Source organism: Poromitra crassiceps, assembly GCF_964638095.1.
Source record: "Poromitra crassiceps genome assembly, chromosome: 17".
Classification (NCBI taxonomy): domain Eukaryota; kingdom Metazoa; phylum Chordata; class Actinopteri; order Beryciformes; family Melamphaidae; genus Poromitra; species Poromitra crassiceps.
In genome coordinates, this window is record NC_139635.1 from 1,228,203 (window position 1) to 1,252,166 (window position 23,964).

General features: G+C 43.0%; 1 protein-coding gene across 1 annotated transcript in view; it reads right to left on the reverse strand.

Annotated features, from left to right (window-relative positions):
- The window catches only part of LOC310791996 (uncharacterized protein), a gene marked incomplete at both ends in the record, with an annotated part of 55,282 nt that overhangs the window by 8,916 nt on the left and 22,402 nt on the right, over positions 1-23,964 (reverse strand). Inside the window, 5 exons of the mRNA XM_083653679.1 lie at positions 6,034-6,149; positions 6,240-6,962; positions 7,344-7,554; positions 7,678-7,844; positions 15,679-17,618. Coding sequence (XP_083509805.1) covers positions 6,034-6,149; positions 6,240-6,962; positions 7,344-7,554; positions 7,678-7,844; positions 15,679-17,618 — 3,157 coding nt within the window. The remainder of the gene's footprint in view (positions 1-6,033; positions 6,150-6,239; positions 6,963-7,343; positions 7,555-7,677; positions 7,845-15,678; positions 17,619-23,964) is intronic.

The window sequence follows — 23,964 nt, forward strand, 5'->3', positions numbered from 1 at the left end:
GAGGAGCAATTAAGCAAAGACGCGTAACATGTAACACTCCCCCCCTTAAAGGATGGGTTTACCGATTTTCAACCAGATTTGTATCCTTCCAATGTCAGTAGTATGAGTAGATGGACAGCCTTTACCTCCCCTCAGTAAACCCTCTTGGCTGTACTCCCTTATCAAGGGTGACATCAATACCTTGCTACTTCAAAGATAATTATTCTGGATATATACATTGGGCACTCTGGCCCCAAAAGGCCTAAATGAGGAATTCGATATGAGACCTTTTCTATAGAGGGTGATGTAATCCTATAATCTGTTACTAGGATGTCCCTATTGTGATGCTCTTTCTCTCTCTACTGTTCTCGTGATCTCTTATACATAAGTGGTACTTCTGTATTTTTTTTTTAACTTTTTGCTATTTATTTCAACTCATTCTCTGCCAAAGACGTACCCGGACGTACTTTTAACAATGGCGTTCTGTGCCAAAGACGTACTCGGACGTACTTTCATGTTTTGGGTGTTTACATTACATCAGACACTTTCCCAGCCTGTGACATTGTTTCAAGTCAAACTGATAAAAGGAACCTGCTAGTTTAGTATTTATGGGTGGAGCCTGTGGTCGAAAGAGAGTTCTCGGATGGCGACGATGGCGAGGAAGACGCCGGCGTTTTTGTTGTTGCTCCACGACGGAGCGCCAGGGCGACGAAGGCTCCCCTTCACAGCATTCTGATCCGTCTGACACAGATGAATCGGAGGAGGAGAAATGGGTGCCACTTGGAGAGAGCGATGACGATGGTAAAAAGTAGCCTATTTTTGTATCGCGTTTGAGATGAAATGATCACACACAGCCGTCTGTGTCACATAAACATTTCAAAGTTTACAGCACTAACGTAGCTATTGTGTGATCTTCTGTGCTAACGTTAGTTATGAGAGGTAACGTGACAGCAGGTAACATTACAGCACTCGTTATTCCTGTGTGTGTGTGTGTGTGTGTGTGTGTGTGTGTGTGTGTGTGAGTGTGAGAGAGAGAGAGAGTGTGTGTGAGTGTGACCACATAAGGGTTCGTTCCATTTGTTTATGCTTTTATCAAGCTAAGCTAAAAATCCACATGGCAACTGTAAAAGTAAATTATTTATTTGATTTTGTGCACATATTTATCATACTTTGATATTTTGTGTTTTCAGACTCTGAGTCGATGGAGGCGCAGTCCAGCAGTCCTGTGTGTAGTCCTACACCACCTATTTCGGAAAGACCATGTCTCGAAATAGGTTCCAACTTATTCTGAGGTTCTTCCATTTTACTGACAATACTGTAGCAAGGAGGCTGCGGCCAAGCCTCATCTGTCAAGAAACCCCAGGGGCCAGACTCTCTCTCTCTCTCTCTCTCTGTAGCCGCTCACTGGGCGTGATGGACCGACACAGCTCCCTCAAATACATTCTCTTATTTTTTTTTTTTTATTTATTTATTTGGGAAAACAAATACTGTATATGTCTGATGTGTCACTGAGGCAAAAAAGTAAAAGGCTCAAAATAGAGTTCTGCTTGAAACGGTGTCCTTCACTAAAAACCTCTTTTTCTCCTATTTCTCTCCCAAGGAGGGCATTTTTAGTGAAAACAAGCTAACTTCCACTGCTTGTAACTAAACAAGGAAACATGGTAGAGTTTCAGTTTTTTACAAGGGGTAAGAAGAGAGTCTCTGCTTTATTGTGAGATATGTTGTGTAATTTTATTCCTAGCACAGAATATTCTGTGGGTCCTGGAAGATCAGGAAATATGCTCAAAATCCTGGCACTGGGAGCACACAGACCGAAATGACCCTGGCAGAGAATGAGTTAAGTAATAGACTAATAGACTAGGTCCCCATTTCTGCTAATGCAGTATGTTGTGGTTAATGGAGTCGCCTCCAGGGATGTATTTGCATTTGCATTTATATTTGTATTTGTTTTGCACCTCTTCCAAACTCTACTTGACTACTTATAAAATAGAGCCCACAAACTACTCCCTTTTTGGGGGGCATGTATAATTATATTTGTCCTACTTGTCTATACTGTATATATATATATATATATACTGTTAGAATCTGTACATTTGTGTCTATAATAACCTACGTTTCTTGTGTGTACAACTTTTAACTTTTTGAATTACTTTTCTAATTACTAATTGATGAACACCTGGTGAGCTGTCATGTATATTGATACGGGTATTTAAGACAGTGTCTCTCTGCCACTTCAGAAAGCGTCTTGAGGAAGGGCCAGTGTGGCCCGAAACGTCACGCTGTTTGCTAAATAAAAAAACCTAACGGGAGCTTGTTTTGGTGTGCAGATCATTCTTTTTTCACTGTAGCCTACTCCCTTATCATTCACATTTCTAGTACACCGCTCTGATGCGTTTTACGTCACGACCGCGTCATAGCGATGTACCACTTGAAGAGCTGTAGCTGTAGCTTAAAACTACAACTCTTTTGTGTGTGTGCGTGCCTCTAAGGGTCCACCACGCCCCTCCACAGCTCCAAAATCAAAACACTCCGTCAGCCATCTTTTCTGCCCGCATCACCTGCTAGCTAACTTAGCTCCCTTAGCTGCTAAAGCAAAGCTAATACGACTGAACCATGGCTGAAGGAAATATCCCCGATGAAATTGAAGAGTTTGATATGGATGAAGACGATTTTCAAAGTGTGCTAATAAACAGTGACATTCAGGGCTACTTATATGAGCCAGAATACAGTGCAGAGGAATTGCGCCGTATGGAAGAAGAAGAAGCAGTAGAGGAGGCCGACGGAGGCGAACCAGACCCCGGCTCCGAGCCTCCCCGTGCCGGTGAAAACTTCTGGTGCCGCTGCCGAAAATGTGCTCTGATGCAGACAGAAGAGGAGTCGCTATGCTGCAGCGAATTTCACAGAGACCAATTTCTTCTTGAAGAAGTCGCTGAATATGCCAATGAAGGAGAGGTATGTGTAACGTTGCATCAAAGTTTTGGACCACATATGGATCGTTGGGTGTTAGACACCTTCTTCAGAAGACCGAAAATAAACTGGAAGAGACAGCATGGCCAGCAGGAGCACACGGACGTTTGAGCATCGAGTAAGTATTGTAATACATAACACCCTTTGTATTATGCCAGTTCAAGACAGTCGATGTTTATCGATAAAAAAAACGAAAAGGCGAAGAGATCAGTGGAAACGGCTTTAGCGTATATCTAACTAAACTCGTATCACAAAACATTTTTGTGGATTATATATATATGCCGAATAGAACAGTGGCGTCTGGGCAAAAATTAAATAATTATGTGATGTTTTTCAGAGCAATATAACGATACGTGTAACAATACATCACTATACTGTTTTGGTGTTTGTGTTTTAACGTTAGTCTCGATATAGCAGCAGATTATGATGAGAACCAATCTTTTTTGCATAATACTATTTAGCAGAACATTTTGTATGTAACGTCAACCAACAAACGTTACACTGAAAATAGGCTTGCCATTCTAATATTGTTTTTTGTTTGTTTGTTTGTTGCAGACAGTGTCGCCTGACAGCCTATCGTCATTTCCTCGAATGGGTTCTCCGAGGGGAGAGACTGGGGAAGCATCGTCGTATTGTTTTGCCTGCATGTGTTGTGCAGGCGATAAGAGCCATGTACCCTTCAGCTGATGGACAATACCGTGGCTTCCAGCAAACAATCCATGACATCGAAGAACTCTTTGAACTCTGATAATTAGTCATACATTTTTCATTTTGTGTAGCCTACATCGTGGACAATGCCATTAGAACAATTATGTGAACTTTGAACTACGCTTTTTGGACATCCACTTTTCATTTTACATTTTGTTTACATTTTGTCAGTACTTTTATTAAAATTTTAACTAGATATTTCACACCAAACTATCAAATGTCTTAATTTGTGCCATTAGAAATCTCACATAATTTTGAAATAGAAATCCTACTGCATCGTACAATCCCCAAAGGATTTCATTTTCTAAGACAGTGGTTCTCAAACTTTTTCATGTCAACGACCCCTAAACTGCAGGCATGGCTGAGGGAAATGTGGATCTATTTGCGGATAGTTGATGGCCAAGGCAAACTTGGTAAGTCTTGAGAAGTAGGGACTGTCAGGATTGGTGTTACCCTTGCTGTTGGTGTTAGACATGTGGATCTATTCGCGGGTAGTTGATGGCCAAGACACTCTCGGTAACTGAAGTCTCGATGAGTAGGGAAGTTGTGGAACTTGATAGCTAGGTCTGCACTGTTCGAGGTTGGGAACGGTTGCAGAGGTTGACGTGATATTAGTTTATGAACCACTAGAGAGGACCTGCAGAAACGAGCCTTTATAGAACCCGAATATGACATCACCTGTGTCATGACATCACCAGCCGAAAGGCATGATTGGGACACTTATGAATCATCACATCATCACCGTCTGCGACGTCATCAGTGATCCATGACATCATAGTAGGAATGACGACATCATAGTAGGAATGATGATATCACAGTAGGAATGATGACATCATCCTAACATAAACTGAAACAAATTAGACCAGTGACCCCCATTTGATAAGATTATATCCCAGAGCACAACTATAATACACACATTGAAATTCTGGGGACATGAACATGATATATGCAAGTCCTGGAAATTGAAAATGTAGGTAGGGAGGGGAGGCTGGCTAGTGAAAAGGTAAGGGCATTCATAAAACCACTCAGAAATCCTCACATTTTCGGATGAAAAAGGTGACGGTCACCTAAAGGGGAATATTTGCACCCCTGCAAATCCTACGTAGTCACATACAGATAATTTAGCCAGAAATATATTTGTAAGGGTTACACCAGATTATCTTGAAAATCAAGCCCTTTTCGAGTTTGTTCAAATTCAAGTATATCCATAACCTTGAAAACAAGACAGGTAAAATCAAGCATTCAGTCTTTTCTGACTCTAAGCTGTCTCCGTGGCTAGAAAATAACGTTGATAGTCCTCTTTGAAATGACTACTGCAAACTGGCAGGTCCCTACACATTTGACCCTTGCGATTATCGTTTATTGAACAAACGAAGTAAAGTTGAGTAATAGCAAGATTGCATGAATAATGTTTTAGCCAAGCGCCCCCAGTGCCTGCGGGCTGGGCGTGGACGTATTAGAAGGCCACAAGCCCAGTGCATTGTGGGAAGTGGAGTATTTCTGCCCCTTCACACCCGCCCCTCCCCTCCCACCCCCACCCCACCCCAGAGAGTGGATTTTCTTTGATTTCTCTGTGTAGGAAGTTGGAACCATCGATTCAAAAAATGTCAACGGATTCCAACTCCATAGGTGCGTTACATTTAATAGATTTAAGAAATTTACCACTCGAGGAAGGGGGTTGTGGCCACATTTACCACTGGTACAGGGATGTGGCACGAGGCGAAGCCGAGTGCCATAAACCCTGTACCAGTGGTAAATGTGGCCACAACCCCCTTCCTCGAGTGGTAAATTTCTTTTCTACAATAGCTACCACATAATATAAAAAATACACAATTGTAACATTCAATTCATTTATTTACAATCATTACTGGTTTCAGAATACATTTATCCTTCCGCCACAGAATATAGTTCCATTGACAGTCCCAGGTTCACTCCGTGACAACTCAAGCTCAGCCAGTTCTCTCTCCCCAATTTCACCATGTCGTTCTTTGTTCACTTCACCTTCATCTTCATCTAACCACTGCTCAAAACTCAATCCACCCAGTAAATCAAACGTTACTACGAAATCGGACATTTCCTTGTTAGAGATTTGTAGACTGACAGACTAACAGTGGGCGGAGTCAGCACAGGTGTTCTTCATTCATCAGGGAGCGGAGTGATACTGCGGTTGGAGCCGAACTGTAGATTGTTGGCCTATTTACCACTGTTGCTAGCCAATCAGAATCCAGTATTCACTCATGCTGTTGTAGAACTTCATATTCACCACGGTAAAGCCATCCTTTAAGAGCAAATGTAGTTTGAACCATAAACAAATTCACAAAATCACTATTGGACTAATTGGAATGTATAATTGAATGTGCCAAGACTTTCAGGTCTCACCCACGGGACAGGGCATCAGCCACAATGTTGTCGGCCCCCTTCTTGTGCTGTATCACCAGGTTGTAGCCTTGCACAAACAGAGCCCACCGCATCAACCGCTGGTTGTGGTTATACATCTGGGCGAGGAAGACGAGGGGGTTGTGGTCAGTGTACACCGTGACTGGCGAGGAGGTATAGCCAACATACACTTAAAAGTGCTGAAGGGCGAGGAGCATATCCAGGGTCTCCTTCTCAATGGTGGAGTAGTTCAACTGATGCCGTTTGAACTTGGCAGAGAAGTAGGACACAGGATGACGCATCTCATCCGCTCTGTCTTGTAGCAGCACAGCACCGGCCCCAGTAGCACTAGCGTCAACCTCTAGATGTAAGGGAAGATAGAGGTTAGGTGCAGCTAGGACAGGAGCACTGCAAAGAAGAGACTTAGCAGCAGTGAAGGCATGTCGACAATCTTCGTCCCACACAAACGGGAGAGCATCGCTGCACAGGGTGGTGAGCGGTGCAACCACCACAGCAAAGTTGCGACAGAAGCACCGGTAGTATCCGGCCATGCCCAGGAATCGGCGTCGTTGGAGCCGGGTAGTCAGGACAGCAGTGACCTTAGCTTTGACTGGACGGACCTGTCCAAGTCCAACCTGCTTCCCCAGGTAGGTGACAGTGGCCTTGCCAAACTCACACTTGGCAAGGTTGAGAGTCAAGGATGCTTCACCCAGCCACCGGAACACCACAGCTAGGCTGGCAATGTGATCAGTCCAGTTGTCCGAGTACACCACCACATCATCAAGGTAGACCTGGCAATGGGGGACGTCACCCAGCACGAGGTGCATCAAGCGCTGGAAGGTGGCGGGTGCATTCCTCATTGCAAAGGCCATCACAGTGTACTGCAAAAAAGTGATCTGGAGTGACAAAGGCAGAGATGTCAGCAGCTCTGGCTGTTAAAGGAAATTGAAGATCAAGTTTTGTGATGAACACAGCTGGACCAATACAGTCAATACAGTCTTCCATACGGGGCAATGGAAATTAGTCTGGTACGGTTACTGCACTAACCTTACGGAAGTCTGTACAGAAACGAAAAGTGCCATCAGACTTAGGAGCTAGTAAACACGGGGAGCTCCAAGGACTATGGCTGGGCTTAGCTACGCCGTTTGATAACAGGTAAGCCGCCTCTGTCTTCATGATCTCCCTCTTGGCTACAGGGCACCTGTAGGCATGTTCCTTAATTGGAGTTGCAGTACCAACATCAATGTCGTGCTCCAACACATTGGTTCGTGACGGCACATCATCAGACTAGGGCATGAGTACAGTAACTTTACTATGTCGTCTCCCTGGCATTCAGGCAGGTGTGACAGATGGGCCTCTATGGCAGAAAGGAACTCCGAGTTGGACAGTCTACCACATGGCTGGCCCTCAGCAAACACAGTCAAACCATCATCAGGCAGGGAACCCACACAAACCATGGAAGCAACGGTCTTGTCAGGGGAGACAGTCTCTGGAGTTTTTTCCTGTTCCCCCTGGGCAGCTTCTCTGGAATGATAGGATTTTAGCATGTTAATGTGGCACAATTGTGTCTTCCTCCTTCGCTCACGTGTGTGAATGACATAGTCTGTTTCGGATACTATATGGTCGATCACATATGGCCCTGAGAACCGAGCAGTGAGAGAAGAACCAGGCATGGGCAGTAGAACCAGGACTTTATCACCGGGCTGGAACTGCCGTTCAACTGCTTTCTTGTCTAACCGCTCCTTCATGCTCCTCTGGGAAGAGGCAAGAGCTTCCTTTGCCAGAGAAGAGGAATGCTGTAACCGCTCCTTGCACTTGGAAACAAAAGCCAACACATTATTTCATGGAGAGGAATGACACATGAACTGCTCCTTTAACACTTTAAGCGGGCCACGCACATTATGACCGAACACTAGTTCAGCTGGACTGAACTTGAGGGATTCTTGCTTTGCATCACGTATAGCAAAAAGAACAAAAGGAACACCCTCATCCCAGTCTTTGCCTGTATCCTGGCAGTACTTTCTCAGCATAGACTTCAAAGTTTGGTGCCAGTGTTCGAGTGCACCTTGTGACTCTGGGTGATACGCACTAGACACTGATTGAGAGACACCTAAGGGTCTGCTGGAAAAGTTTTAGAAAGGAAATTATTTCCTTGGCCAGTCTGCACAATTTTTGGGAGGCCAAAAGTGGTGAAGAATTTGGTCAGAGCCTTAGTGACGGCTGGGGCTGTGATTTTCCGCAGGGGAATGGCCTCTGGAAAACGGGTGGCAACACACATGACAGTCAAGAGAAACTGATTTCCAAACCTTGTCTTGGGCAGAGGTCCAACACAATCCACAATTACATGTTCAAAAGGCTCCGCGACAGCAGGAATGGGACGCAGAGGGGCAGGAGGCTTGAATGAGTCATTTGATATTAGACCATTCCTTAAAAAAAAATTAACTTTTGATAGACTTCTATACTTACCTTAATCTGTGAGTACAGACTCACTTAGATATTTGTGATCAGCCTACATCCTGTCTGCCATTAGCATTGCTAGCTGCCCTGGTGGTCATCCCTCCCTTATTTTCTTATTTCTATTTTAATATTTATGTGTGGGTATCTTTCTCCTACCCTTTGCAGCGTAACTGCCTTGGCCCCCCTTTTCTAGATGTTTCTCTATACAGAATGTTTTTCTACAGATTGTTTTAGACTTGCCTCTTGTTCCTTGTTTATTGTATTTTCTAGTGTACCAACAACTTTGCTTCCTACACTAGGCTATACAATCTTAAAATGTATTTTTTCTGTGTATTATGTCTTGGGAATGTCTTTCTCCATTATTATTATGTTTTTATGTGAAGCAAGATGCACCCTGTGATGATTTTGTTCACCTTAATGGTTGATTGCTCTCACCTGATTTGTCTTTCCCCCATGCCCATTAGTGGGAGGAGATGTTTGACTTGTATATATGAGTGCTCTGTCATTTTGTGTTTCATTCTGATGAAGGTCTCATGACCGAAACGTCATTCTAAGAAATAAAACTGTGAGTTAAGTGGATGCAGTGTGCAGACTTCACTTCTTTTGATACTAAGACTGAATAATGACATCACTGGCTTCAAACGACCAACAATTTTAGCCGGCGACCGAATAAATCCCACCCAAAGTCTATAAATCCCCCCAAAGTCTATAAATCCCCCCAAAGTCTATAAATCCCCCCTATCTGAAGAACATTCCCCCTTATTTTGCTAAATTAATTTCAGGCCCTGGGTACGCACCATTCAGGATGCCAGAGCCCCTTCCACTACCACGGGTTATGCAGCAAAATAAGCTGTGTTCCAAGCCTGGTGTGAGGGAAAGGGAGTGGAACCCACATCGTGTCCCCTCCCCAGTATCCTCTCATATTTACAGTCCCTGGCTGCAGAAATCTGGCTGTAGAAACCATAAAGGTTATGCAGCAGCAATTTCGTCATGCCATGAAGGTTTTGGTGATAGAAGAGTTTTCTCCCATAACCTTCTTGGGAGATTCTTGAGAGGTTTGAGACGCAGTAGACCTGTCGGGCGCTCACTGGCCCCCCAGTGGGACCTGTACTGCGCGCCCTCGGAGAACCTCCTTTTGAGCCGATAGACAAAATATGGCTCAAAATGCTCTCATAAAAAATGGCCCTCTTATTGGCTCTCACTTCAGCCAAAAGAGTGAGTGACTTGTGTGCTCTGTCAGTGGCACCATCGTGTCTGTCTATCAGAGCAGATGAAGGATCAGCCACCTTGCTCTGTCAGTGGCACCATCGTGTCTGTCTATCAGAGCAGATGAAGGATCAGCCACCTCGCTCTGTCAGTGGCACCATTGTGTCTGTCTATCAGAGCAGATGGAGGATCAGCACCATCGTGTCTGTCTATCAGAGCAGATGGAGGATCGGCCACCTTGTTGCCAAATCCCTGCTTTATCCCCAAGTCTCTGGATAGCTCATTCACATCAAGAACTATCTCCTTAGAGGCTTTCTGTCCCTCTCCTCACAGAGACCCCTCTGAGGAGGTGGCACACTGCCTGTGCCCAATACACGCTCTGGTACAATATGTTTTACGCACATCAAAAACCAGGTGGACACAACAGCTGTTTGTCCACTACAGAGTCCAGTCGCCAGGGGCCGCCCTATCCACACAGCGGCTCTCCCATTGGTTTTGTGATGCTATCCCAGAGGCCTATATGGAGACAGGAACCGAGCCCCCACAGGGCATCAGGGCACATTCCACCAGAGCCATGGCCTCCTCCATGGCCCTGTTGAGGAGTATGTCTGTGGCAGACATCTGTGCAGCGGCATCATGGGCCTCAGCTGGTCCCTTCATCTGCTTTTACCTGAGAGATGTCTCAGAGAGCTATCTGACCCACTCAGTACTGGGAGCTCAAGAAAGAAGGTAATACCTCTTTCCATGCTTCTACAAGCACTAAATAGTGCAAACCCTAAACCCAGACAAATGGTGGGGTTTTCTTAACAGGGGTCTTCTTCCTCTAAGAGGAACTTCCCCTGTCTCTCCTCCTGAAGGAAAGGTTATTAGGGCACAAAATGCTTGCCCTGGGTACCTTCTCCAGGAGACTATTTCTCTCCCTTGAATAACATTTCCTCTGGACTTTCCTGTAGAGAGCAAATGGTGCTTCATGGACATGAAAGGATAGGCTAGAATCTTATTCTCCCTATTACTATTCATATGTCTTAAATTCGTTTTCCCCTTTGAAAACCACACCTGCTCCCCGGGCCCGGCCCGTGAGGATGCTAGGTGGTCCAAAGGGGGATACCCTGCCTGGTCACCCCAGCCTCTGAAAGGGCAGAGCCAATAGAATATAAACAAAGGTTTGGAAGTAAACCATAGTTTATAGATATTGGTGCAGCCCTTTTAGATCTGCGCATACTGCTCTACAGAATAGTGAAGAAAAATGACTATTTTGGGAGCAGAACGATGTGCGCACCCGCCTTATGCAAAGAGGGGCGATGCTCTTGTGGCGACCAGCAGCAGGTTTCTTGTGTAGAGTGTGCCTGAGAGTTTTATTGTTTTATATGTTTGTTTTGTCCAATCAGGGGTGCAGTTTTGAGTATTTATTAAGTCCTATTTGCAGCTCATGAGTAGGTTTGGAGATGAAGCTTTTAAAGTTATTGCTTTTGTTGCTTTTGATGACTTTTGCCTGTAGTCACGAACACTCCCAAACAATCCAGTACTCGCGGGAGTTTCTTCTAAATCTACAATGGAGTCATCAGAGCCTGGATACGACACATTCCTCACAGATCTCTAACATTAATCCGGAATTGGTGGGAGATCCTGTGGATGCAAGGAATGACTATAGAAAATCAGACTATATCAGGAAAAGAGGGAAGAAGGGTGGCGTACGTAAATGCTTATGGAAGCAAATGCAAAACAACTGCATCCCACTACCTTCCCTAATCCTGGCCAACGTCCAATCACTGAGAAATAAAATGGATGAATTGCATGGGAACGTCTGTCATCTGCGTGAATATAGGGATGCCTGTCTGATGGCATTCACGGAAACTTGGCTTACAGCCTCTGACTCTGACGCGTCAGTGGCGCCGGAACGAATTTGCAATTAGGGGGATATATATATATTTTTTTCAACTTTTTTTTTAATTTATTTTTTTATTATCAATTTTTTTGTGCGCCGGCAAGAACAATTGACGTTTTTTTGAACGTCTGGATGATTTTTATCCATATTTAGAGGAATATCTAATTTTAAATTAACATTAGGATTATACTGTAGTGATGTCATTATTCAGTATTTTCTCCTTTTCTCACTCACTTGGTGACCTGCTCTCCCTTTAGGTCATTTTACAATTACACTACAACAGACAGCAACACAGGCAGAAACACTGAACTTATTATTATTATTATTATTATCACTTCGAAACAGTGCAAAACTTGTCATCTCAACACAAAAATAAAATAACAATAACGGTATACGATTATAGCAGCAGCCAATGACAGTGAGTGCAGTACAGAGTCCGGGTATGTCTGTCTCTCAGGTGTAATAATCCCATAATGATCACGGCTTTAACAAGTGTCACAGGCTGTGTAAACAGTGTAAAGTGGGCTCTCTGTAACTTGATCCCCGGGTCTGTCTGTCTCAGGTGTAATAATCCCACAACGATCACGGCTTTAACAAGCATCACAGGCTGTGTTAACAGTGTAAAGTGGGCTCTAAGCGTCAGGGGCAGTTGCCCCCTCAGATTTTTTTTTTTTTTTTTTAGGGGGACCACATTTTAAGGGGGACAAAATGTCCCCATGTCCCCCTGCTTCCGGCGCCCCTGTGACGCGTCCCTGGATATAAATGGCTTCAGCGCACCCATTCGGCTGGATCGGGACAGCGAGGTAACACAAAACGCAGGGAGGAGGTGTGTGCCTGTATATTAATCGGAGATGGTGCAATAGCTTTACCGTGCGAGAGCAGTTATGCACGCCCGATATAGAGCTCTTGTCCGTGTCGGTGCGACCCTTTTACCTCCCGAGGGAATTTCCCCAGGTGTTCATCACCGTTGTCTACATTCATCCAAAAGCCAAGGCGGGTATCGCAGCCAATTCCATTTTCAGAGTGGTACAGACACTGCAATCCACCTCCCCCGATGCCCCCCATTTAGTAATGGGAGATTTTAATCATTGTAACTTGAAGAGAACTCTGAACAGTTTCTATATTATGTCAACTGCCACACGCGCCAAAACAAAACTCTGGACCTCTGTTATGGCTCCATAAGGGGACCATATAAATCGGAGGCGGGCCCTGCCCTTGGATCTTCTGATCATAATACTGTGCATCTTCTACCCATTTACAAGACTGTGTTCAGGAGGGAGAAGGTGCGAAAAAGAAACGTGAAGATATGGAACGAGGATTCCTCTCTTGCCCTGCAGTTGTGCTTTGATTGCACGGATTGGTCTGTATTTACAGAATCCTCTGATAATATTGATAAACTAACAGACATTGTGTCTAGGTATATATCCTTCTGTGAAGATAATGTTATTCCCACTAAGATTGTTAAGGTTTTTCCTAACAACAACCCCTGGGCATCTTCAGCCCTCAAGAGCTTAATCTACAAAATTATAATGAAGGCAATTTCTCTCAGGTTAGGGACGTTAAAAAGGAGATTAGTTCTGAAATAAAAAAAGCCAAACTCAGGTACAAATATAAAATTGAAGCTGAGCTGAGGAGCAACAACCTAAAGGAAGCTTGGAACGGCATGACATCTATGACTGGGTCTAATGATGAAGGCCATAAGCACATCTCCATGCCTGGTTTTAATTCAGATGAGCAGCTGGCCAATGAGCTAAATAAATTCTACCTAAGCTTTGACAATCGTGATTTTACCAATAATATCATCGCTTTAAAGCCTTAGTCATTGATATCAAAAGTGTGGAAAAACACCTCAGACACACCTAAGTCAAAAAGTCCTGGGCCAGATAATATCAGCAGGCAAGGTTCTTGCAACATGTGCTGAACAGCTCTGACACATTTTAATTTATCTCTTCAGCTACAGCTGGTCCCTAAGTTATGGAAACAGTCCACAATTGTCCCAGTCCCCAAACTTAAGACCCCTAAGACCTTAAATGATTTCAGGCCTGTTGCTTTGACCTCTTTGATTATGAAAACTCTAGAAAAACTAGTCAAAGAAGATATCTTAAAACAGACAGAGAAATTCCTTTATCCCCTGCAATTTGCGTACAGATCTGGTAGAGGTGTTGACGATGCTACTACCACCCTACTACATTTCCTGTATCGCCACCTTGAGGGGACAACAACTCATGCCAGGCTGCTGTTTATTGACTTTTCCTCAGCCTTTAATACTATCCGTATCCACCTCTTAGCAGAAAAGCTGATTCATACATTCATTCATCATTTTTTAACAAATAGGTCCCAGTGTGTGAGGGTGAATGACTTCCTTTCTTTTTTGCTGCATTCTTCCACTGGTTCTCCCCAAGGCTGCTGTCTTGCCTCATTACTCTACATCGTATACACCAATGACTGTCGTAGCTATCACCCCAACCCATATATCATCAAATTTGCAGATTATTCTGTCATTGTTAGCCTCCTTGACAAGGATGATTCACAGCACGGACCAGTGGTCGATGACTTCATAACTTGGTGCGACAAATCCTTCTTAGAGCTAAATGTGTCTAAAACTAAAGACATGATTATTAGCTTTAGAAAGTCTCCTCCTACTCCTACTCGAATCAAAGGCACAGACATTGAGCTTGTGGACAGCTATAAATACCTGGGTGTTGTTCTTGACAACAAACTGTGTTTTGATTCTCATGTTTCTGCCAATTCAAAAAAAGTCCAGCAGCGTCTTTTTTTCCTGAGGAAAATGCGTTCCTTTAATGTCTCTTCTGTAATGATGACCCTTTTCTACAGGAGATTGATTGAATCTGTTCTTATGTTCTGTATTGTGGCCTGGTTTGGCAATACGACCCTGTCTAATAAGAACAGGCTAGGTAGCCTCGTCAGAGTGGCCAGCAAGATTTCTGGGAGTACCCAAGCCCAGCTTATAGTACTCTATAAGAGGCAGGTGCTGATGAAAGCCACTTCCCTCCTGGAGGGCCCAGATCACCCCCTTCGTTTAGAGTTTGAGCTGTTGCCCTCAGGTCGTCGGCTGAGGGTGCCCACAATGAGGACCAAGCGCTTCAAACTCTCCTTTGTCCTGGCTGCTATTCAGCTGATGAACAGCAGATAGAACTTTATTTCTCTGGTTCTGCCCTTTTGCACAGACTGCCCACTTATGCACTTTTGCCGATGCTGCTACCTGTTGTACTTTTTAAAGTCGCTCTGCCTCTATTGCCCTGTTTTTAGGTTTCTGTCCTTTATTTTCTTTTTGACGTTTGTATGTCGTATGATATGTGTGTTTTATATTACCTGGCTGCAAATCAATTTCCCTGCAAGGGGACAATAAAGTTACCTTTGACCTTTATATACCCCACATGCGGCCCTCAAGGGGAGCGATGTGCAAGGGGGCTTGGCCATGGCTGGTGACACCAAGTAGAAACAATCTTCAGTCATCGCTGATGTGAGGAATTACTATCCAACATGCACAGCCTCTGAAAGGGCGGAGCCAATATCTATAAACTATGGTTTACTTTAAAACCTTTGTTCTGCTGCTGAGTTGGACAAAGGGAGCAGCATTATGTATTATGGATATTGGAATACATGATTGTATTTTAAAAATTTCACACTTTATATCGAGAGGTTATACGGCAGTGGTGATATTGTTGTGGTTTCCTGTCAAATATTGTCAGGGCTTGTTTATGAAGAGACTCAAGCAGCTTTAGGGATGTATTATGACCAACATAGCATACAATAGGAGAAATGAGAAAATATAATTGTGTTTAAAAAGATCTTGGATGCCACAGTAGTGAGCGAGTTTCTGATTTGTCTGAAATTGGCTAGAATATATTTCAGTGTTTGGCTCATCTTCCTTATATGCTTTTAAAGCACAGAGTGGGATCTAAAATAATGCCCAAGTATTTAAACTCATCAACTTTTTTTTTGATGAACATAACACAAATGTGATGTGGTATGAATATGATGTACTGGATTCAGACGCCAGGAAGACTAGCTGGTACCATAGACATCAGTTAATGGGGATCCTTATTTATAAATAAAGAAATAAAGAAATAAGATACCAGGACTAACCAAGCCTTCCTGCAGTTCCTCACAGCTGGGATCAGTCTCCGCCGTCCGTCATCTGATGTGTTGTAGGCCTTCAGGTCCAACACATCTAGAACCTCCTCTGACATCTGCAGCATGTAGGCCAGAGCTGAGCAGTGGATCAAAGAGAGTTCCTTATCTAATCTGTTCCCTGACTTCATGAACTGTTGGATCTCCTGATGTACTGATTGGTCATTCATCTCCATCAAACAGTGGAAGATGTTGATGCTTCTGTCAGGAGAGCAATCATCAGTGGTCATCTCCTTCAGGTTGTTGATGGCTCTTTTGATGCTTTCTGGTCTGCTGTCTGTCTGACCCAGCAGGCCTCCTAAGAGACGCTGGCTGGACTTCAGTGAGAGGCCATGAAGGAAGCGGAGAAAGAGGTCCAAGTGGCCATTTTTACTCTGCAGGGCTTTGAGCATGGCTTTCTGCAGGAAGACATCCAGTGATTGATCATGTTTATCCCAGTCTTTTCCCAGGAATGTTTCCAGTACTTTCTCAGCCCTGTTTGTGTAGCAGTGGAACATGTAGACTGCAGCGAGAAACTCCTGAATGCTCAGATGAACAAAGCAGTAGACCGTCTTCTGGAAGAGCACACACTCTCTTTTGAAGATCTCTGTGCACACTCCTGAGAACACTGATGCCTCTCTGACATCAAGACCACACTTCTCCAGGTCTTCTTGGTAGAACATGAGGTTGCCTGTCTCCAGATGTTCAAACGCCAGTCTCCCCAGCTTCAGAAGAGCTTCCCTGTCAGTCTTCGTCAGCTCCTGTTGACTCATCTCACGTCTCTCATTATACTTCTGCTTCTTCCTCTCTGTCTGAACCAGCAGGAAGTGTGAGTACATCTCAGTCAGGGTCTTGGGTAGCTCTCCTCTCTGGTCTGTAGTCAACATGTGCTCCAGAACGGTAGCAGTGATGAAGCAGAAGACTGGGATGTGGCACATGATGTGGAGGGTCCTGGATGCCTTGATGTGGGAGATGATTCTGCTGGCCTGCTCCTTATCACTGGATTTCCTTGTGAAGTACTCCTCCTTCTGGGGGTCAGTGAACCCTCGTACCTCTGTTACCCTGTCAATACATGTAGGAGGGATTTGATTGGCTGCTGCAGGTCTGGAAGTTATCCAGAGGAGAGCCAAGGGAAGCAGATTCCCCTTGATGAGGTTTGTCAACAGCACATTTACTGATGATGTCTGTGTGACGACAGACACAACCTCTGTGTTCTTGAAATCCATTGAAAGTCTGCTTTCATCCAGGCCGTCAAAGATGAACACAACTTTCCAGACAGAGAGCTGCTCTGCTGTGACTGCCTGTAATGTTGGATGGAAAACATGGAGCAGCGTGAGAAGACTGTACGGCTCATCTTTAATCAAGTTCAGCTCCCTGAACGAAAGTGGAATCACAAGACTGACATCTCGATTTTCCAAGCCCTCTGCCCAGTCCAGAGTGAACTTCTGCACTGAGAAGGTTTTTCCAATGCCAGCAATGCCCTGCGTCAGAACTACTCTGATTTCTCTCTCTTTTTCTTTCTGTTTTTTCTCTTGGTCAGGTAAGGGTTTAAAGATGTCGTTGCACTTGATCGGAGCTTCGTGGATGGGCTCCATCTTGGATGCTGTCTCCTGTGTCCTGAGTGTAGCATCATGGAGGGTCTTCATCTTGGACGCTGTCTCGTGTTTGAGTGGAGCATCATGGAGGGTCTTCATCTTGGACGCTGTCTCCAGCTGCCACACCTCATGTTGGGTATTAACGTCTTCACTTCGTCCCAGTGTGATGTAGAGCAGAGTGTAGATCCTGTTAAAGGAGGTTCCAATCCCTGCTTCAGCGGTTCCTGCTTCAGTTCCTTCTGTCACAAACCCACATCTCTTTATCAGAATGATCTTATGCTCATCTAAAACCACCTGCAGAGCACCGTCCACTGGAAGACATGAAGGAGTAAATAAGGGTTACTCAAATACTGTATAGTATCTGGCATGAATTTTATGTGTGTGTGTGTGTGTGTGTGTGTGTGTGTGTGTGTGTGTGTGTAGGTGTGTGTGTGTGTGTGTGTGTGTGTGGGTGTGTGTGTGTGTGTGTGTGTGTGTGTGTGTGTGTGTGTGTGTGCGTGCATGGCCTCGTGCATGCGTGTGTATATATATACACATATACACACACTGTATATATGTTGCATGAGAAAGAAAATGTGTCTGTACCAACACAAGAAGTCCTGGTTTTAGAAATGGTGACAACAGTAGATACACTCCAAGTCTTAATTTGTACGATGCCGGTTTGACTGGATGTCTGCAGTCCAGGTCTTCGTCTGTCATCACTCGTCTTCCTCTTTCTGTGGAGATGAAGGCAATTAATTATGACTGATTAGAAAAGTTTATAAAGGTAGTAAAACAACTAAAAAAGGTTTAAACTATCTTTTGTTGCTAGCAAGCAGAGTATGGAATTAATGGAAAGTATCAGTTGTGGTGACATCTAGGGGACATAGATCATGAGTACAGGTTTGCGCAAGGAGGGCCACAGTCACATGGCCCGCAAAGGACTATGGGATATGGGTTGAGGTATTGCCATGTTCTGGCTTAGTGATTCAATCTATCTTGTGACCTGAGAGTGACTGTGAGCAGTGATGGAATATGTAGAGTACTAGGAAATAAGCGGCTCCAGCTACTTGCTGGGCCAAAAGAGAAGCGTCTTGTCTCTCTGTTCCTGCATCTCTCCACAGAAAGACATGTAGCATCTTTGTTGCTAACTTGATGACACAAACATAAACCTGTCAAGTGCAGTCGATCACTGAGTACACAGATCATAGTGTGTACACTACATTACTGGTGGGCGGGATGAGACAATTTGATTGACACATGATGGACGTGCTATTGATTAAAAGTAGTGTTAAAAGCAGCATCAAATTAAGCAGGGTAGTGAAGAAGTATTTACTTAAAAGAAGCAGCTGCGTTTGGAAACACATTAAACTGAAATGCTGAAATTCCTTTTGAGTAAATAAATGTTATTGTTGCGGTTATCAGCCATAACAGCAACATTAATATCTCTTATCGGTATTGTCAAAATTTTCATATTGATGCATCCCTAACTGGGTTGTTCAGCACACTCTACTCGGAGGCCTAATCACAGTATTTATGCTATGCTACTCATGTAACTTTGTAACAATATAACAGCAATTCGTTTATTTGATTGTCTGTTCCAATTTTGTAAATGTTTAGTCTGAATTTTTTGTATAATGTACTGTTTGTTATTGCCAGACTTTGTTTATTGAATAAAAAATAAAAAATAAATAAAAAACTCAAATGTGGCGCTGCGGACGTCGGCGGAAGTGAGCAAGAGGTCGGAGTTCAGGAAGCTCACGTGACGACAGATGTAGTGTGTCCCAATAGTATGCATTTTGCATGCATGCTACACACTACAATCCATACTTTGTGAGGGCAGCGGCAGTACATACTACAAGAAAGAAGTACAAGTATGGGTATTGGAACGCAGCCCAGGTCTTTGTTATGTTCAGTCCTAAAATGCATCAAACCTACTAGAATTATACAGAATACAGGAAGCTAGACGTTTTTACCTTCAAAATAAAATAAATGTTGTATTACTTAGTAACAAAAAATCAGAATGTCGACTCACTACGGGTTAAAATTGACTTTTCGAAGGGAGCAGATATTCTTCCAGTTTATCTCTGTTCTGTATCTTTCGAAACACACACAAAAAACATTACACGTGCATTTACTTTATTTAATTGCCATTATTGCGAAGGTTATACCCGGAAGTTTTCGTTTTATACTGCCTGACTTGACGCTACTTGGAATTTGCGGTTCTGCCATTGAATCTTCACAAACGCTGTGTAAACGTTAAATCAAAGACATGAATGCAACCAGATCCAGATACCCTACCTAGCGATGTCCAATACTGGGAAGCGGGACGACCCTCGCGTCCAAAAATGCTTATTAAATGTGTGTGCTGTGCCTGTGCGAAGCAGACATGAAATCAGATCAGAGCCATGAGCCTTTCAATCCAGCAATCCAGCAACATGTTGGCTGTCGCACACGGAGCAGGTTTGAGCTTCATTTGGAAACCCATGGAAATGGCATGATGTGTTTTTTGCTCGCTCATTCACATCGACTATTTATATAATAATAATCTGTCACGATGTCTCTGTCCTCATGCACTCACGAGCTGACGGCTGGGGCTACACTTCCCTCCGTCTAGGAGGAGGCTCCGCGGGAGCGCGCATGAGCCATGAAAATCTGTTCACACATGACAGCCATCCGCATGGCCTCTAGCTAACTCCTGAATTCCAAACATGCGTGAAAGCAAACAAGGCTTCCTTTTACAGTACAGTTCCACCTTACTTACAGGGTAACTTGCAAGGTTGTACTTGACAATGTTTTGGAGTGTACGTGGTAAAAGTTTCTAATTACTAGCTAATTACCAGGTCAATACTCAGTTACCGGGTAAATCCCAGGTAAATACCGGGTAACTACCAGGTAATTACCAGGTAAATATCCAGTAAATACTTCTAATTACCAGGTAAATACCTGGTAGTTACCGGGTAAATACCTGTCCATTGTCGACTATATACCTGGTAATTACCTTGTAAATATCTGAGTTATTGCCACACTAACACGGTCACATTTAGACAAATTGATGGGTGATAGTGGAGGTTAACAATGTGTCATCTATAATTACTGGGTAAATACCAGGTAATTACCATGTGAATACCTGGTAGTTGTCACGGAAATATCTAGTAATTACCGGGTAACCAGGTAATTAACTAGTAAATACTTTTACCGGATTACCAGACTGTAAAAGGAAGGGTTACCTAAAAATGGAATCTACTGTAAAACGGGGAATACTGCAGAATTTGCCATAATTGGGCTGAAATTCAATATATAATGTTAATAAGGTGACATCACACACACTCTCTCCCTCTCTTCCACACGCAGGCAGCTGCCTGCCCTTACAGTGGACTCATCTGCAGTAGTAACTATAGTTAACGTCGGTGACAATGTGCAGTGACAATAATATTGACATGTCAATAACCCTGTCTAGTGTGCGTGAAGTAGCCTATAACTTAGATGTCAGATGTCATCATTAGCAGCAAGGGAATAGCCCGCACATCTCCAGGTCTTAAGCGGCTCAATCGGTGCAGGTTGCAGGGAGAGGACAGAAACAGAGGTAGGCAACAGCACTCGAATTAGAGTAAATATTGAGGTTTTTTATGTATTAAGGGCAAATCAGCCTTAACCTTCACTGATGATGGCTTAAGGCTGAAACGCGTCTGTTTTGCCCTTAATAAATAAAAAACCACAAGATTGACTCTAATTCGAGTGCTGTTGCCTACCTCTGTTTCTGAGATGTCATAATTAGACCTTGGCTATTATAGCTACCACTATTCTATTTAATTATGTTACTGTATGTTGTTAATTTAAAATGTTAGCATAACACTAACTACTTGCAGACGGTCTTGATCACATTAGCTCAATTGACTGTTTAAATACTTTGTAGACGCAGGTATCATTGTTGTTGATGTTACTTAATTGACTTCCTAGTCAAAGCCTTCCGACCGTAGTATAGATGGCAACAGGGAATGAAAGACGAAATATCCACTTTTGCACATGATTGTGGCTGTGTATTCTTATTCAGTTGACACATGCCGTTTTTACACAATTCTTCTTTCTCTAGTAGACTCACATTGACTCGTTCAAGTTAGCAAAGATAAACACCACCACTTCCTATTATAACTTTCAAAATAAAATAGGATTTGAAGCATTTTCTGATGTTAGAAGTGAATGTTTTGTTTACAGTTTTTTCTTTACTTGATGCACACAATGAGAAGCTTAAAAGCACTTTACAAACAAACAATTTATATAAATGTTTTGTACAGTCATCTACTGTATTTCTCACTTGAATCACTTGTTAAAAATAATGCATTGTTGTGTAAATTGATTCTTATATCTTATTAAATTGTGGATATTTATTCATCCCCACATATTAGACACTATTTCTAATGGTAAAATGAGTGTAAAAAGCAAAACATAATTCAGTTAAAACGGAAAAACATAATTTGGGAAAACATTGAAATGGAATTGGGGGAAAATAAAACGGATTTAATATGGCTCTATGTTCCACAATGACCTCATTAATATATACCCTGTTTATTACAAGCACATCCTCCAACTTCTGAAGGACTTCAAGGATGGTTTGCTTGCTGCACAGTCCAGGCTATCACATGCAACTTTACACAAAAACAATAAAGGCTGTGCAATAAACCAAAATGTGTAAACCGAGAAGTAAACTGCATTTTTGTCATATTAATATGTCAGAAATTATGCAAAATACCCTGTTTTTATCTCTTTTATACACATGGAGATATATCAAGCATACAATTTTAGGAAAAAGGAGTCTCTTGTGCTTCAACCCCTCCACAGAGGGAGGTCGGTACAAGGGATCAGCCGAGCAGCATTTTGGTAAACAAACCAATGGAACCCTATTGGAGTGTGAGTTTGAGCATCTGACTCTAGCCGGCTGACCGTGTATACAAAATAAAAGCTAGAACGACCGCACTGCGGATTTATGCGCCATTAGTTCATTCTTGAGTCCAAATCATCATTTGAGGCAAATTGGAAGAAATTCCGTCAAGGCGCTCCTGAGATGTTGCGTTAGGAGTTAGCTTGGAAATTGGGTGTGTGAGGTCACAGTGACCTTGAACTTTGACCTTTAACCAACAAAGTTTAATCAGTTTATCCTTGAGTGCAAGTCTATGTTTGAGCCAAATCAGAAGAAATTCCATCAAGCCGTTCTTGAAATATCACGTTAACGAACTTCGAAATGGCGTTCGTGAGGTCACAGTGACCTTGAACTTTGACCACTAAAATGTAATCAGTTCATCCTTGAGGCCAAGTTAATGTCAAGGCATTCCTGAGATATTGCGTTAACAAGCTTGAAAATGGCGTTCAAAAGGTCACAATGACATTGGCCTTTGACCACCAAAATCTAATCAGTTCATCCTTGAGTCCAAGGTGATGTTTGAGGCAAATTTGATGAAATTCCGTCAAGGCATTCCTGAGATATCGCGTTAACAAGTTTGAAAATGGTGTTCGAGAGGTCATAGTGACCTTGGCCTTTGACTTTTGACCACCAAAATCTAATCAGTTCATCCTTGAGTCCAAGTCGATGTTTGAGGCAAATTTCATGAAATTCCGTCAAGGCATTCATGAGACATCGCGTTAACAAGCTTTAAAATGGCGTTCTCTGACCTTTGCAGCGCTGCGGGAAGTAGGGGTGCTGCAGGTGCTGCAGCACCCCCTAGATTTTTTCCAATTTTTTTTCCATTTTTTTTTTTTTTTTTTTTACAAATGTAATTAAAAATATTTTGCAGTGCACTATGTTCCTTTCTTGTTTAAGAATGTTTCGGGAAATGAAAATGTAGCCTATTTAAATAGAATTATCAACAATAACAATCAAGGAAGTTACATGCTTGTAGGCTAGAGAAGAAGAAGAAGCGCGCATGCACGCACATGTTGTGTTGAACCAACCAACAACCAATACGAATTGTTTAATCTGGCAATAAAGAAATGTGAACTTGACATGCTATTTTAATAGCCTACTCAAAAATGCACCTCCCACTATACAGCAAAGAGAGGAGTCAATGTTTATTGATATATGCCATTCAGATCAGAATAATTAGTCTAGTCATTAAGTTAATCATGTTAAGTCTGTGTCATGTTAACTGGTGTATTCAGAGCAAATAGGGAGATATAGAGCATTATCATCATGCTATATATCTCCCTCTTTGCTCTGAATGAGTGAGAAAAGGAGGAAATACTGAATAATTACATCACAACAGTATCCTAATGTTAATTTAAAATGAGATATTCCTCTAAATATGGCAAAAAAATGTAAAAAAAAAAAAACGTCCACTCCCAGCACCCCCTGCTTAACACGTTCATTGCCAACAACGTATTGATACGTCAAGCAGAATCCAACCGTTGACTGCCAGCGACGTATTGATACGTCAAAAAAATCGTTTTTTTTTTTTTTGACGGTGGGGCGTTGATCAATCCCTTTTACGTCTCCTATACAATTATTGGAGGTATTGAATGTGTATAATCTATTTTACCGACCCACTAAGTGTTGACAGTGCTCCCCCAGACGAGCGAAATCAAAGAAAAAGGGAGCAAGCCATTCAAGGAAATGGCGAGGCGATTTTACAGTATTACATTCTCATGAAAATGGTTGGGGGAAAACGCTCTCGTTTTCGCGCTGAT